Source organism: Microtus pennsylvanicus, chromosome 15 (genome assembly GCF_037038515.1).
Source record: "Microtus pennsylvanicus isolate mMicPen1 chromosome 15, mMicPen1.hap1, whole genome shotgun sequence".
Lineage (NCBI taxonomy): Eukaryota > Metazoa > Chordata > Mammalia > Rodentia > Cricetidae > Microtus > Microtus pennsylvanicus.
The window spans coordinates 23,846,671-23,860,871 of record NC_134593.1 but is presented as its reverse complement, the minus strand read 5'-3'; the positions used below and the strand labels follow the sequence as shown (position 1 = coordinate 23,860,871).

The 14,201-nt window shown below is 48.0% G+C and overlaps 1 protein-coding gene across 1 annotated transcript; it reads left to right on the top strand.

Moving 5' to 3' along the window:
• Positions 1 to 1,759: 1,759 nt before the first annotated feature.
• Positions 1,760 to 13,819, top strand: Prss55 (serine protease 55). The gene is made up of 5 exons (XM_075949742.1): positions 1,760 to 1,814; positions 6,105 to 6,297; positions 9,980 to 10,227; positions 12,210 to 12,352; positions 13,493 to 13,819. The coding sequence occupies exons 1-5, from the start codon at positions 1,760 to 1,762 to the stop codon at positions 13,817 to 13,819; spliced, it is 966 nt and encodes a 321-aa protein (XP_075805857.1).
• The last annotated feature ends 382 nt before the right edge of the window (positions 13,820 to 14,201 follow it).

The following is a 14,201-nucleotide window of genomic DNA, read 5'->3' as shown; positions in this document are numbered from 1 at the left end:
GAACGATCCGTCAAACTCAATAACTTAAACAGCAATTTTTAAGAAGTCAAATACTCTAGCCCAATACCATGCAAAGATATCCTAATTCAGTACTGATATGCAGAGGAACAATGGCAGGGAAATATCAAAGTTCTCAGTTCCCCATCATGAAACAGTTTCTGTGAGAGCTGAAGACTGTAGGTGCTATAAGTACACACAGTCCATGACATGCAGTAGCCTTGAAGTTAATGCTGTGAACCGTGGCACACACCATGCAAAACATACATGTCATGAGTTGAAAACCGCAGACATGGCCACCTCCCACAGGGCCACATAGACAAGCTCTGCCAGAAAGACTTCCGATAACTCTTCCTTTTATTTTCATTCACTGTTGCTCAAGTTTTCACAGCTCCCACATTCAGTCATGTGCCCCCCCCCCCCGCCTGGGGTCATGACCCTCAGGTTAAGAAGCTATGGTTTAATTTGAGATTCTTTCTTCCATCTCTTGTATTCTATTGGTTATGCTTGTTTCTGTGGGCTCTGCTCGTTGACCTAGATTTTCCATATCCAGCTGGTCCTCAGATTGTGTTTTCTTCCTTGCTTCCATTTCAGTTTTCAATTCTTGAACTGTTTCCATTACCTGATTGATCGTTTTTTCTTGGTTTCCCAGGGTATCATGTATGAAAAAGCCTGGGATAAAACCGGACTCGCTGAACATAGCAGACAATGAGGACTACTGAGAACCCAAGATCAATGGCAATGGGTTTTTGATCCCACTGCATGTACTGGCTTTGTGGGAGCCTAGGCAGTTTGGATGCTCACCTTACTAGACCTGGACGGAGGTAGGTGGTACTTGGACTTCCCACAGGTCGGGGAACCCTGATTGCTCTTTGGGCTGACAAGGGAGGGGGAATTGATTGGGGGGGGGGAGGGAAATGGGAAGTGGTGGTGGGGAAGAGACATAAATCTGTAATAAATAAATAAATTAAAAAATAAAATTAAAAAAATAAAAAAAAGAAGCTATGGTTTATTGAGACTGTACTCTACGGGACTGTGTAGGTTCCATCTGTGGACTGGGTCCCATGGCTCTCTGCTCCCTGGGACATAGAGAGCTGATGGAGATTTCCCATGTTGTGGACATGGGTGGTAGGTGTATCAGGGTTTTTCAGAGAAATGTAACCAATAGAATACATGTGTATCAAAAATGAATACATGTGTATCAAAACTGGGACTTCTTAGATTGACACAGGGTGGACTGTGTAGTCCAACAATGGCTATCAGCATGCCTAAGAGGCTGAGAATCTGGTACCTATTCAGTTGACAAGAATGTCTGTCTCAGCAAAGCTCATCTAGTGCCCAGCCTAGCCTAGCGGCCAGTTTGCAAACCTCACCTGACTTTTACAGGTATACCACAATGTGGTAGGCTCCCCAGAAAGAGAAGTTCATGAACCTTAAGAACAAGCAGTTACAATGGGACCAAACACAAAGCCTCTGAAGAGGGCTGTGTGGTAAGGATAGGAAATCAGGCCAACTGTAAGGGCCATTCCAAGGGGGAAAGTCTTCAAGAGTGAAGTTGTTCCAAGGGGAAAGTCTTCAAGAGTGAAGTCCTGGGTGAGGCATCACAGAAAGACAATGACTTAAGAAGAGTCTTTGTGACTTTGTGTGAGGTCTCAACACAGCCATTGTGACATCAATAGCCTGGCATCTTAAGGAATCTGAGCAGCCAGCTGGCACCATGGACGCAGCCTCCTAACCTCCAGCACACAGCCCAGCCAGGGCCATGATCCTGCCCTCCATTCTGCTGCTTGTTGCCCACACCCTGGGGGCAAATATTGGTATGTGGACTTCTCTCCCTCTGGCCAGAGCTGCTGACCCAAGTAGGGCCAGCCTGGAAACCTGCTTTCTTCACCTTCCTTCATCCTACCATCCTATGTGGTGAGCATTAAGGACAAAGGAAACAGTGGACATGTCCCATGAGTTAGCTAACAGGCCACCAGGAGGTCACCTCCAAGAGCACAGACCCCTCACCCATCCCTTTTAGGGGATACCTGTCTAATCTTGGAGTTTCCAAGTTTTAGCTTGGAAAGTTAAAATTCTACCTCACCAATACCAATGAATGAGGAAGTTCCTAGAGCTTGGGCCAGGAAGCAGTCAAGTGACTGAATTCCCCGCCCCCATTTCTACACTTAAATACTCTGACAAAAACCACTTAAGGGAGAAAGGGCTTCTTCTGGTTCACGGTTCAAGGGTGCATAGTCCATCGTGGGTGGGAAGCTGAGGGGATGGGAACTTGGGGCAGTTGGTCATGTCACACCTGCAGAGAGAAACCCAAGAGCAGTGAGAGCTTGCTGCTAACTAATCCCCATTCTCCTCCCAGACAATCCAGGTTTATTTTACAACTTCAGGGTGGGGGAAATTAGCCCAAAGCCACAACCACAGGGACACAACATTGACTTGCACCAGTCTGAGCAACACCCAGACTTTCTTCGGGTGCTCTTCACACTGCCTTTGAGCAGAGACAACCTGTCTCCCCAGCCTTCAGAGTGGCCTGGGGACACTCCATGGAATAAGGCATGGGACACCATTGGCAAAACTTGTCCCTCCAGAGTCCATTGGGAAAAGGCTCCAAGTCGTTCAAATGACTCCTCGCCGTGGGAGCTGCTGACATTGCCTTCAGGCTTTGTGTTCTGGCTGCTTCCATGTGGGGTGTTCCCAGGACCAAAGATGTGGAGATTTGTCTGCCAGTCCCATGGGGACTTCGGTGCAAAGTGGTTCTGAGAAATCCTGAATCAGCTGTGGCTTGAGGACTGTGCTCTGTGCCAAGCACTTCGAGGGACACTTCAAATATCATCATCACATCTGAGCCATGGGCTAGCCTGATGGGTGGAGTGCTTCAGACCAGTTTAGGGATGAGATAAGAGAGGAGATAAGCAAGGCTAAGGAGTGTCTCCTCGAGTCATTGGACAAGGAGATCACAAATCAGCCTCTGCTGTCTGTAACTAGGGTCCTAGCGAGTTCTGTAGCTTCAGCAGAGAGAGGCCTGGTGTCGACACTCACTAGTCAGCCAAGCCCCTCTCTGGGGTTAGCCTGATACATTGGCTCCCACACCTGCACATTCAAATTTGTAATAAGATAAATCACATAAGGCTCAAGTAGGATTTTTTGATGTTATTACATTTTACTTTAGTGTGTGTGTGTGTGTGTGTGTGTGTGTGTGTGTGTTTGTGGTGTGGTGTATGGTGTGTCTCATAGCACTCATGTGGAGGTCAGAGAGCAGCTGTCGGAATCAGCTGCCTCCTTATACCACTTAGTTCCCCCTGGGGTGGAACTCAGATGAGAAGGCTCGGCAACAGTGGCTTTACCCACCGAGCCTTCTCACTGACCCCATCAAATCTGATTTTTATCCTGATCTTTTCATTCACATTTATATCATAAGTACCTCCCCCACATCATTAGAAACTCCCCACGAGCCTCATTTTCACAGCTGAGAAATAGTTCAGGGCACAAATACCATGACACCAGCTTGTCTCCCATCTGTAGCTATTATGGAACCCTGTTGAAATAAGGGCGGTGGGGCTGCGTCCCCGGCACCCGGCCGCCCCCATGGCTAGCTTTACCCAAAATAATTACACGGAAACTATTCTTTTAAGCACCGCTTGGCCCATTTCTATCTAGCCTCTTCTAGGCTAGCTCTCCCACCTGGACTAGCCCATTTCTAATAATCTGCTGTAGCCCACGAGCTGGCTTACCAGGAATGATCTCAACCTGCATCTGCCTGGAGTAAGAGAATCATGGCGACTCCCTGACTCAGCTTCTTTCTCCCAGCCTTCTGTTCTGTTTACTCCTCCCATCTATGTTTTAACCTATGAGGCCAAAGCAGTTTCTTTATTGCTTAACCAATGAAATCAACAGATTGATATATGACACTCCCACATCAGAACCCCCAGAAGGGACATCTTCCAGTAGGCAGATTTTTCCCCTTAAGACAGTTCTAGCATAGAATCCTTCGGTCAGAGGATCGAGTCCATTGATTGTTGAGTGTGTCTCTCACAGGTATGGCCCATCCTCGAGACACAGCATCACCAAGACATGTATGCTGCTTTCTCCACTTGGAGCTGGCATTCTGGGATCAGTGGCAGACAGATGCACTCCACAATCATTGAAACACAGTGGCGACACCTGAGGCTGCATAGACAACAAGGTTGGCCAGGGCAGAGGTCAGTCCAGAGGAGGTGTCACTGAAGAAGTGATTCTTAGGGGGAAGCCCAAACAACGAGAGCAAGCGGGCAGTCGAGGCATGACATTCCAGGCAGAGTGCTGAGAAGCAGGTGGCTGGCTTTGGTCAGGCCGCCTGACTAGGCTGCATGCCCTTAGATGAGGTACTTAGCCTGTGTCTGGGGTAGTACGACTTCAGGGTGATCATGAAAACTGTGAGTTTATCTTCCTACAGCGCCTAGAACAGTGTCAGATACAAGGTGAGAGCCGCGAGCGTGTTTGGTGACCAAAAAGAACAGTGAGGCCCAAAGCCCCGAAGAAAATATCTATGTATTGCAGACAGCTTAAGGCTCTGGAGAAGAGCTGCTAAAACCAGGCTTCCTTTCACGGCCCAGTAGTTGTCATCTCTGTCCCCAGACGCCAAGTGACACAACTGTTCTACCCAGACCAGATGACAATAATGAAGGCTCCTAGTGGGTCCTGGCACTTTCCATGTCTTCTTGGGGGTCTTGTGAACCTCTTCCTTACCCAGGACTTTGTCACATCAACACAGGCTAAGAGGTTTAAGTCACACCAATTTCTTCTCAATGGTCTGTAGGGTAGAAGTGCAGTGTGGGGATCCCAGGGTGAAGGCAACGGGGGATGGGGCCGTGCCCTGTCTGAGCACTGCGGGAGCACTGCCCCTGCCTGTGTGCTGACGTTGAGTGGCTTGTCTGGGCCTCTGCTTCCTTCACTGAGCCAGCTCTGTAGTATCTCTCTCTCTGCATTGACTCTCCCTCATGTGTGTGTGTGTGTGTGTGTGTGTGCGCGCGCGCGCACGCTTGTATGTTCGGGACAGCACACGTGTATGCACATGTGTGTAAAGACCATGAACAAACTCAAGTGTTGTTCCTCAGGCACTGTCCACCTTGTCTTTTGTGACAGGGTGTCATCACTGGCCTAGAATTCACCAAGTAGGTGGGGCTGGCTGGCCAGTGAAGCCCCAGGGTTATGCCTATCTTTGTCTCCCCAGCACTGATGTTATAAACACACTACCATACCTGGCTCCAACTCAGGACTCTGAGCTTGCGTGGTGAGAGCTTTGCCAACCTGCCCGTCTCCCTACCCCTGCCTCTCTTTCCTTCAGGGCCTTTATGGTGACAAGACCATGCCGCTAGCCATTTGAGGGTCAGCAGACTAATTTCACCCCCCCCCCCAAATCTCTGTTGCTTTGGCAGGGGAGATATTTGCCAGTCCTGTGTCATAGCTACTAGACCTGGTGTGTCCCTCTAGTCATCATATTTTTCTTCCCATGCCACGCACCCCCACCCCCATGTCTGCGCTCTGTGCGCTGGCACCCAGTTAGAGAGCCTCGGGCTAGGGGGCTGGAGGTTAAAATACACAGATACACACAGACAGAGAGACAGTGACACGGGTCATCCTTGAATTCCCCAAGAATGCCCCCTTTATTGTGTCCAGGGGCAGATTATATAGAGATAGCCACGCCCCAGCCAAACCCACCAGAAACCACTCTCCTGCCATCAGGAACTCCTGAAGGTCTCATGCTCAGAGCAGCTGTAGGCACTCAGATCAGGGGATTACAAGAAATTCAGGATCTGGGGTCTCACTGCTCCCAACATCCCCACACTGGAGTTGGCCTTTGAAAGTGTCTTCTTCCAGGTTCACTGTGTAGAAGCAGGCTTGGTAAAGCCACCAGCCTGAGACCCCAAGAAGAATGTAGACAGAGCCAACACCTTCACCCCCACCCCATCCAGAGCCATGGGCTCCTTCCTATCCTATCACAGTGGGGAAACCTTGGTGTCCTGGCCTCAGAACATCCCCAGGGATTTCTCCCCACAAGCTAGACCCAGCCTGTCCCAACAGAGGCTGACGGAGGATCTATTTTTCCCTTTGGTTTTCCCTCCCTGCAGAATGTGGTACGAGACCCCTGTATGACAGCAGAACTCGACACTCCAGGATCATAGGAGGGCAGGAGGCTGAGGTGGGTGAGTTTCCATGGCAGGTGAGCATTCAAGAAAAAAGCCATCATTTCTGTGGTGGCTCCATTCTCAGCGAGTGGTGGATCATCACCGTGGCTCACTGCTTTTATGATGATGAGATTTCGTAAGTATTGAGGGCCCAGGTTGTCCGGGGGTGGCACGTTCTCAGCCACACACAGGCTGTGAGAGGGATCCTAGTACAATCACTTCCTGGGCAGACAAAAATGACTCCCTTCCTCCCCAGTATCAGTTTGGATATTGAAGCAAGTGACCAGAGACAGTGCCTGAGGTTACCCCTGTCCCTTTTAGGGACACCTGCAGCTGACAGAGTCAGATGGCTTGGCCCCTTACCTCTCCTAAGACATTCAAGTGCTTCTAGAAGGAAGTTCTAACACTTCCCATCTGGCCTATTTGGCTGTCTGTTGCCCCCTTCTTGGTTCTTATGGAGACTGATTTGTCCTAGACCATCAGTGGGCACCTAGGATTGCTTGGCAATTACCCACGCACAGAGGTCTTTGCCTGGACTTTTCTTTGATACTAATTCAATGACCTCTAAAAGGAGGTAAAAGAAACCATTATGTTGTAGATAGAAAAATTAAGTTTTGAAAAATGTATATAGCTTGCCCAAGTGCATACCCAGTAGACAAAGGCAGGAAGGAAAGTCTGGCTTTTGCCTTCACCTCGTTTAGAAAGCCTAAGAAAACTGCAGGAAACGGAGGCATAGCCTGTAATCCCAGCTACTGGAAACCCAAGGCTAGAGGAACACTCACTTGAGGCCAGCTAGGGCAGCTAAGTGAGAGAAGCCTTGTCTCAAAATAATAAATTAAGATACAGAATTGGTGTGGGATGGCACAGCAGTCATGTTTTTGCCAAACATGTTTGATCTCATGGGTTCTATCTCCAGACCCACCCAAGCATGCTAGCTCCTGCTCTTGAAGGAGACTTGGAGACTGGTTAGGAGAGCTAAAGGGACCCTGGCCATCTCACCTGACTATTGCTTTGCTCAGGAAGTTCTTTCTGTGTGGCCAGTGGAAGCTCCAGGAGAAACTCTGGTCCTCATTTCTAAATGGTCGGCGGATGTAATGACATCAACAGTGATTGCTGATTTGTGTGACAGCACCTTGCCACTCTGACAGCTGGTTTGCTCTATGGCAACCAGTCCTTTGGGGGTGTCTTAGTTAGGGTTACTCTCGCTGTGATGAAACACTGCAATCAAAAGCAACTTGGGGAGGAAACAGTTTATCTTACCCTTCCACATCATAGTCCTTCACTGAAGGAAGTCAGGACAGGAACTCAAACAGGGCTGGATCTGGAGGCAGGAGCTGATGCAGAAGCCATGGAGGAGTGCAGCTTACTGGCTTGCTCCTCATGGCTTGCTCAACCTGCTTTCTTACAGAACCTAAGACCAACCCAGAGAGGACACCACCTATAACAGGCTTGTCCCTCCCCTATCAATAATTAAGACAATGCTTTGTAGGCTTGCCTACAGCCTGATCTTATGAAAGCATTTCTTAATTAGGGTTCCTGCCTCTGGATGACTTTTCCTTGTTATTAAGTTGACATAAAACTAGGCAGCAAATTGGGGGGTGGGGAATCTTCAGAGAACCCATAACTGAAATCTATTTCTGCTCTGTTACACACTACTATCTCATTCAGGTCTGGAAACCCGAAGGTCACAAGTCTACTCCCTGTGTTACTGTCTGAATGTGCCATGTCACTCGTAGGTTTATGTGTTCGAACACTTGGTCTCCAGGCTGTAGTGTTGTATTGGGAGGTTGGGGAACCTTTAGGAGATTGAAGTGTAAATGGAAGAAGTATGTCACTGGGTGGTGGACCTTGATAACTCAGCCCAGTTCCAGCCACGGTCTCATCTGCTCCTGTTTAATACAAATATAAGCACATAGCCTCACCCTCTCATGCCATGCCTTCTCTGTCATAGTGGACCTAATTTATTTTAAATTAATTTCATTGAGCTATACATTTTTCTCTGCTCCTCTCCCTTCCTTTCCCCTCCTTTTAAACCCTCTCCCATGGTCCCCACTTACCAATTTACTCAGAAGATCTTGTCTTTTTCTACTTCCCATGTAGATTAGATCCACGTATGTCTCTCTTAGGGTCCTCAGTGTTGTCTAGGTTCTCTGGGATTGTGAATTGTAGGCTGGTTTTCTTTGATTTATGGCTAAAAGTCACTTATGAGTGAGTACATGTGATATTTGTTTCTCTGGATCTGGGTTACCTCACTCAATATGATGTTTTCTAGATCTATCCAATTGCCTGCAAATTTCAAGATGCCATTATATTTTTCTGCTGTGTAGTACTCCATTGTGTAAATTTACCATATTTTCCTTATCCATTCTTGAGTCAAGGGGCAATTAGGTTGTTTCCAGGTTTTGGCAATGACAAACAATGCTTTTATGAACATAGTTGAGCACATGTCCTTGTGGCATGATTGAGCATCCTTTGGGTATATACCAAAAAGTGGTACTGCTGTGTCTTGAGGAAGGCTGTTTCCCAATTTTCTGAGAAATTGCCATTCTGATATCCAAAGGGGCTGTACCAGCTTGCACTCCCACCAGCAATGCAGGAGTGTTTCCTTTACCCCACATCCTCTCCAGCATAAGTTGTCATCAGTGTTTTTGATCTTGGCCATTCTTACAGGTGTAAAATGGAATCTCAGAGTTGTTTTGACTTGCATTTCTCTGATGGCTAAGGATGTTGAGCATTTCCTTAAGTGTTTTTCAGTCATTTTATATTCCTCTGTTGAGAGTTCTCTGTTTAGGTCTGTAATCCTTTTTTTTTTTTTTTTTTTTTTTTTTGGTTTTCGAGATAGGGTTTCTCTGTGGCTTTGGAGCCTGTCCTGGAACTAGCTCTGTAGACCAGGCTGGTCTCGAACTCACAGAGATCCGCCTGCCTCTGCCTCCCGAGTGCTGGGATTAAAGGAGTGCACCACCATCGCCCGGCAAGGATTATTTGTTCCTTTGATGACCAATTTCTTGAGTTCTTTGTATATGTTGGAGATCAGACCTCTGTCTGATATGGGGTTGGTGAAGAGCTTTTCCCATTCTGTAGGTTGTCATTTTGTTGACCGTGTCCTTTGCTTTACAGAAGCTTTTCAGTTTCAGGAGATCCTATTAATTGTTTTTCTCAGTGTCTGTGCTACTGAGGTTATATTTAGGAAATGGTCTCCTGTGCCAATGCATTCAAGTGTACACCCCACTTTCTCTTCTATGAGGTTCAGTATGGTTGGCTTTCTATTGAGGTCTTTGATCCATTTGGACTTGAGTTTGTGCATGGTGATAGATATAGATCTATTTTCATTCTTCTACATGTTGATATCCAGTTATGCCAGTATTATTTGTTAAATATGTTTCTCTTTTCCATGCATGATATTTTTTGCATCTTTGTCAAAAATCAGATGTTTGTAGGTGTGTGGATTAATATCTGGGTCTTCTATTCAGTTCCATCGGTCCTCCTGTCTGTTTTTATGCCAATGCGAGGCTGTTTGCAGTACTGTAGCTCTGTAGTAGAGTTTGAAGTCAGGGATTGTGATCCAAATCTTAAACTGAGACCAAATCAGCTTCCCCTCTCATAGTTTCTTGTCAAATACTTGATCACAACAACAAGGAAAGTAGATAACATGCTCTTTCTGCATTCATTCAGGCTTTAAACCTGCTGAGCAGCTGTCCCAGTAGGACAAGGCCTTGAAGGCCTCTAGGACTAAAATGGGTGTAGAGGTTTCGGACCCCTTGACTTCTGTCCATTCAGGCTTTCTTTCTTCTTCCTTCCCTCTTGTTCTGTGTCCCCAGCCCGAGAGAACTGACTATCAAAGTGGGAACTAATGACTTAGCCGCCTCGCCCGTGGAAATAGAGGTCGCCAACATAATTCGCCACAAAAACTTTAAAAGAATCAACATGGACAATGATATTGCCTTGTTGCTGCTGGCCAGCCCTATCCATTTCAACGACCTGACAGTGCCCATCTGCCTGCCTCTCCATCCTGCCCCTTCCAGCTGGCATGAATGTTGGGTGGCAGGATGGGGCATAATCAACTCAGGTATGTGACTGCCCAGGGCCTCGTGGGAACTACGGGATCTGGGGGAGGTGTGAGATAGGACACGAAAGATGAGAAGGTGGTGGAGAGGCTTTCAGTGAAGGAAATCTCCACAGCCTCAGCTCTTGGGAGCCTTGGCTCAGTCTCCTCTGGGTGCTAGAGAGATGCTGTGGCTGAGATGCCAGCTCTGGACCAATCCCTGGGTGTGGTCAGCCAACACAGAGTGGTCCTCTCTGTTTAATGGGATTTCAACCACCATAGTTGTCCAAAGGCTCCTGTGTTCTACCTTAGTTCTTACATAGTAATGTCTCCTACCTGGTTCCTATAGGTTTTCATGATGCGCAACCCCGGGCTAGGCTTCTAATGCTACTCAAGCGTTGCCCAGCCACTCTTAGAAGTTAATGTTATCATTTGCAACAGGTCAGGCTGTTACTTAGAATAGGAAACATGTGGAGCAGGAATGTGTGAGGAAATCCCCACTTGACTGTCCCTGTAAGAACTGCCCCCCCCCCCAAAGTCAAGCAGTGAGTAAGAGATCGGAACCACACAGCCTACAGCTGAAGCAAGCCTCAGGCCCACGACGATGCCTCCCATGAACTGAGCCTGGAATTTGGCTTCTCTCAGCAGCTTAGCAGAGGGAGACAGGTAGATCATGGCTGCTGGTTCCAGATAAGACTTAGAAGCAGGGAAGGAGGAACATGGTGACCTACAAGGTTAAAGCCCCCTGGGAGGGAGGCAAGTATGAATTTCTGTGGTGAGAGTTGAGACATTCAGGCAAATTCCTGCTACTGGAGGCCAAGACGCTAGTTCCTGTCACCCCTTCTGTTCTAAAAATTTTTGTGTGGGACCAAAATATCTCCCAGAAACATGTGAGAAGAAAAGGGTTATTTTGTCTCAGGGTTTCAGGAATCTTGGTCCATTTTTGGGGGGAAGGCTGGGCACAGCAGCTCTGAGCCCAGGGGTGATAGGTAGCATGGGGCACAGGCTGTTCACACTCCCATAAGCCCAGGGAGCAGAGAACAGGACAGAACCAGGAAGCAAGAATCACCTTCAAAGGCCTGGTCCGAGAGACCTGCTTCTGTCAGCTAGGCCCAGCCCCATAAAGGTTCCACAGCCTGCAAACTCAGCCCCATCTGCTGAGAAACAAATGTTCAGAACATGGGTCTATTCAGAGAGACAGTTCAGATTTAAACTGTGCACCTCCTAAAGATCCTAAAGAGCTAGAGATGGTTCAGTGGGTACGTTACATACCGCTCTTGCGGGGTGAGGGGTGGGGAGGAGGGTTGAGTTCAGTTCCCAGCACCTGTCTTGGGAGGTTCACAACTGCCTGGAACTTCAGCTCTGGGGGATCTGATGCCCTCTTCTGGCCCCTGTGGGCACTCACTCTCTTGTGCTTGTGCACACACAGATACAGATACACATGTACATACATACATACACACACACATATATAACATATAACACAATAACACACAAACACACACACATATGTATATACATATGTACATATATATATGTATATATGTTTAGATCTTTGCAAAAGACAATCCAGCCAATCTATCAGTGCTGGAAATCATAATCATAATTTCTTTCACTATGGTACAACCAGAGACAGTGACTAGGAATGGAGGGCTGTACTCATGCAATAAATGATAGGGATAGGAGTTTCAGGAAACACTAATGTGTTTCCTAGGGTTGTCAAATCTTGGAGCTGGGTGGAGATGGTCCGGAAGAGGACTCAGGTTCTACATGAGAGGAGGCAGGAGGCAGGGTCAAGTAGAACAGCTTAGGTGATGATAGATAAAGTTCAGGTATAGGTTAGCCGAAGGCTGTGGATACTGAGTCTGTGATTAGCATGAAGGAGAGTGTTTTGGGCTGGTGCAGGGGGGTATGTGGCTCTCTCCGGGCCAAATCAGCTTCATTGTTTGCATAAGGACCCCCCCCCCACCTGGTGGCTTTCCCAAAGTGCTTTCTCTCTATGCCAGCCGACAAATTATCTATGACAACCGACCTGATGAAGGTGCCAATGCGTATTACGGACTGGAAGGAATGCACGGAGGTGTTTCCAATGCTGACCAATAACATGCTGTGTGCTGCGTATGATAACGAGAGCTATGATGCCTGCCAGGTAACGAGGGGCAGCGGCCCCTCCCTCAACCTGCAACCCGTAGGTGTTTTCCTTGCAAGAGTGTCTCCCTCCCCTGAATAGATTAAGATTCTAGACTGCAGGCTCCGGAAAGGGCTCAGTCAGTAAAGCAAGCATGATGACCTGAGTGTGGTTCCCCCAAACCCATGGAAAACAAGTCAGATATGGCCACATACACTTGTATGCTCAGCATGGAGAAGGTAAGAGACTCCCTGGGATTCTCAGGCCAGCCAACCTAACAAGCAACTCCAGGCTACTGAGAGAACGACCTAACTCAAAGCAAAACAAACAAACAAAACCAAGCAAAATAAACTGGAACCAAAGCAAAAAGTCCAGCAGTAGTTAGTGGACGTGACATCTGAGAGACTAGAGCTGAAGCTGTTCTCTGTCCTCTGCACATGCGCGAACCTATGCGTACACTCGGAAGTGCTTATGTGCGCGCGCGCACACACACACACACACACACACACACACACACACGGTCTGAAAAATACATAGACATGAGGGCCTTGAGCCACAGGCACTTAAGAGTCTTTGAGTGAAGGCTGTGTACACAGTAAGCCCTGACACTGTCGACGCCCAACCGGGGGTCAGTATGCAACAAGTTCACAGATGATTTCAGGTCTTCAGGGACACTAAGTCCACAGGACTCCACTACTCTTCCCACCTGTCTCTGCCTCTCTGGCACTGGGGTTGCAGACTTAGGCCACCATGCCTCGCTTTCTTAACGTAGAATCTGGGAGTCGAAGTCTTGTCCTGACACTGCCCTCCCCAAAGTGTGTGTGTGCTTTCTTCTCTGCCCTTTCCAGAGCCTGCTTTGAAAAATCTCACATCCCTGAACCACTTTTCCTTCTGCCTATCTTTTGGACCCTATCTGGAGTTTCTTTCTCATCGAGCCCTCTTTCCTGGACCCTGCACACTTCTGGCCTTAGATGTTGCCCCCTATGACTCCATAAGGTACTCGTGAGCAGGGCATCTCTCCCACGGGGCCAGGATGGAGTAGTTACCTTGGTAACAAAATTTATCTGACAAATTTGAGTAGGCGAAGTCAATGGAGCCGTGCCTGGCCTCAATGGACACCTCAAAGTGGTCTTAATATTGCGCTGTGTTCTCTGCCCACAGGGAGACAGTGGGGGACCGCTTGTCTGCAACGCAGAGCCTGGCAGTAGGTGGTACCAGGTGGGCATCATCAGCTGGGGCAGGAGCTGTGGACAAAAAGGCTCCCCAGGAATATACACCGTGCTGTCGAACTATACCCAGTGGATTGAGAAAATAGCCCAGATAGAGGGGAAGCCCCTGGATACTGAACATTGGAAGGTCTCTGTCAAGAAGAAAGCCAGAAATCACAGCCAATTCTCCAAATGTCCAGCATTGAGCTATCCCCAAAGTTGGCTTCTGCCTTATCTTCTGTCCTGTGTGTTACTCAGAGACCTGTCCAACTGGGAATAAAGAGATGCAGTCTCTAACCCCTGGCATGTATGTGAGACTGTGCTTTGGGGCTGGCTACAAATCTGAGCTGACATCGAGAAGCTTGGGGTGAGGACAGAAAGAAGAGGACCCCAAAGATAGGCTAGAGCCCTGGTTCAGGGACTGAATGCAGATATAGCCAGATGGAATACACTAGTGACAGCTCACTCTGGTGAACCTGGTTCTCACTCTTGGTCACCTGTCAGGTTCAAGGTAACTTCTGGTGGGAGGGACCTTCTCTAGCTAGAACAAATCTCCATATTTGTTCAGATAGCAACTGTAAGACTTTTCATTCTGAAGTCCCTTCCTACGCATCATCTTTGGAGGCTGGAGAAATAGCTCAACCATGAAACGTGAACCCATG

What these genes read in the sequence shown, in the direction of transcription:
- Prss55 (XM_075949742.1), top strand. Translation starts at nt 1,760, where the DNA reads ATGATCCTGCCCTCCATTCTGCTGCTTGTTGCCCACACCCTGGGGGCA. An exon ending in CACCCTGGGGGCAAATATTG is followed by an intron (nt 1,815 to 6,104) that starts GTATGTGGACTT and finishes CCCTCCCTGCAG; the next exon opens with AATGTGGTACGAGACCCCTG. An exon ending in AGAGCTATGATGCCTGCCAG is followed by an intron (nt 12,353 to 13,492) that starts GTAACGAGGGGC and finishes CTCTGCCCACAG; the next exon opens with GGAGACAGTGGGGGACCGCT.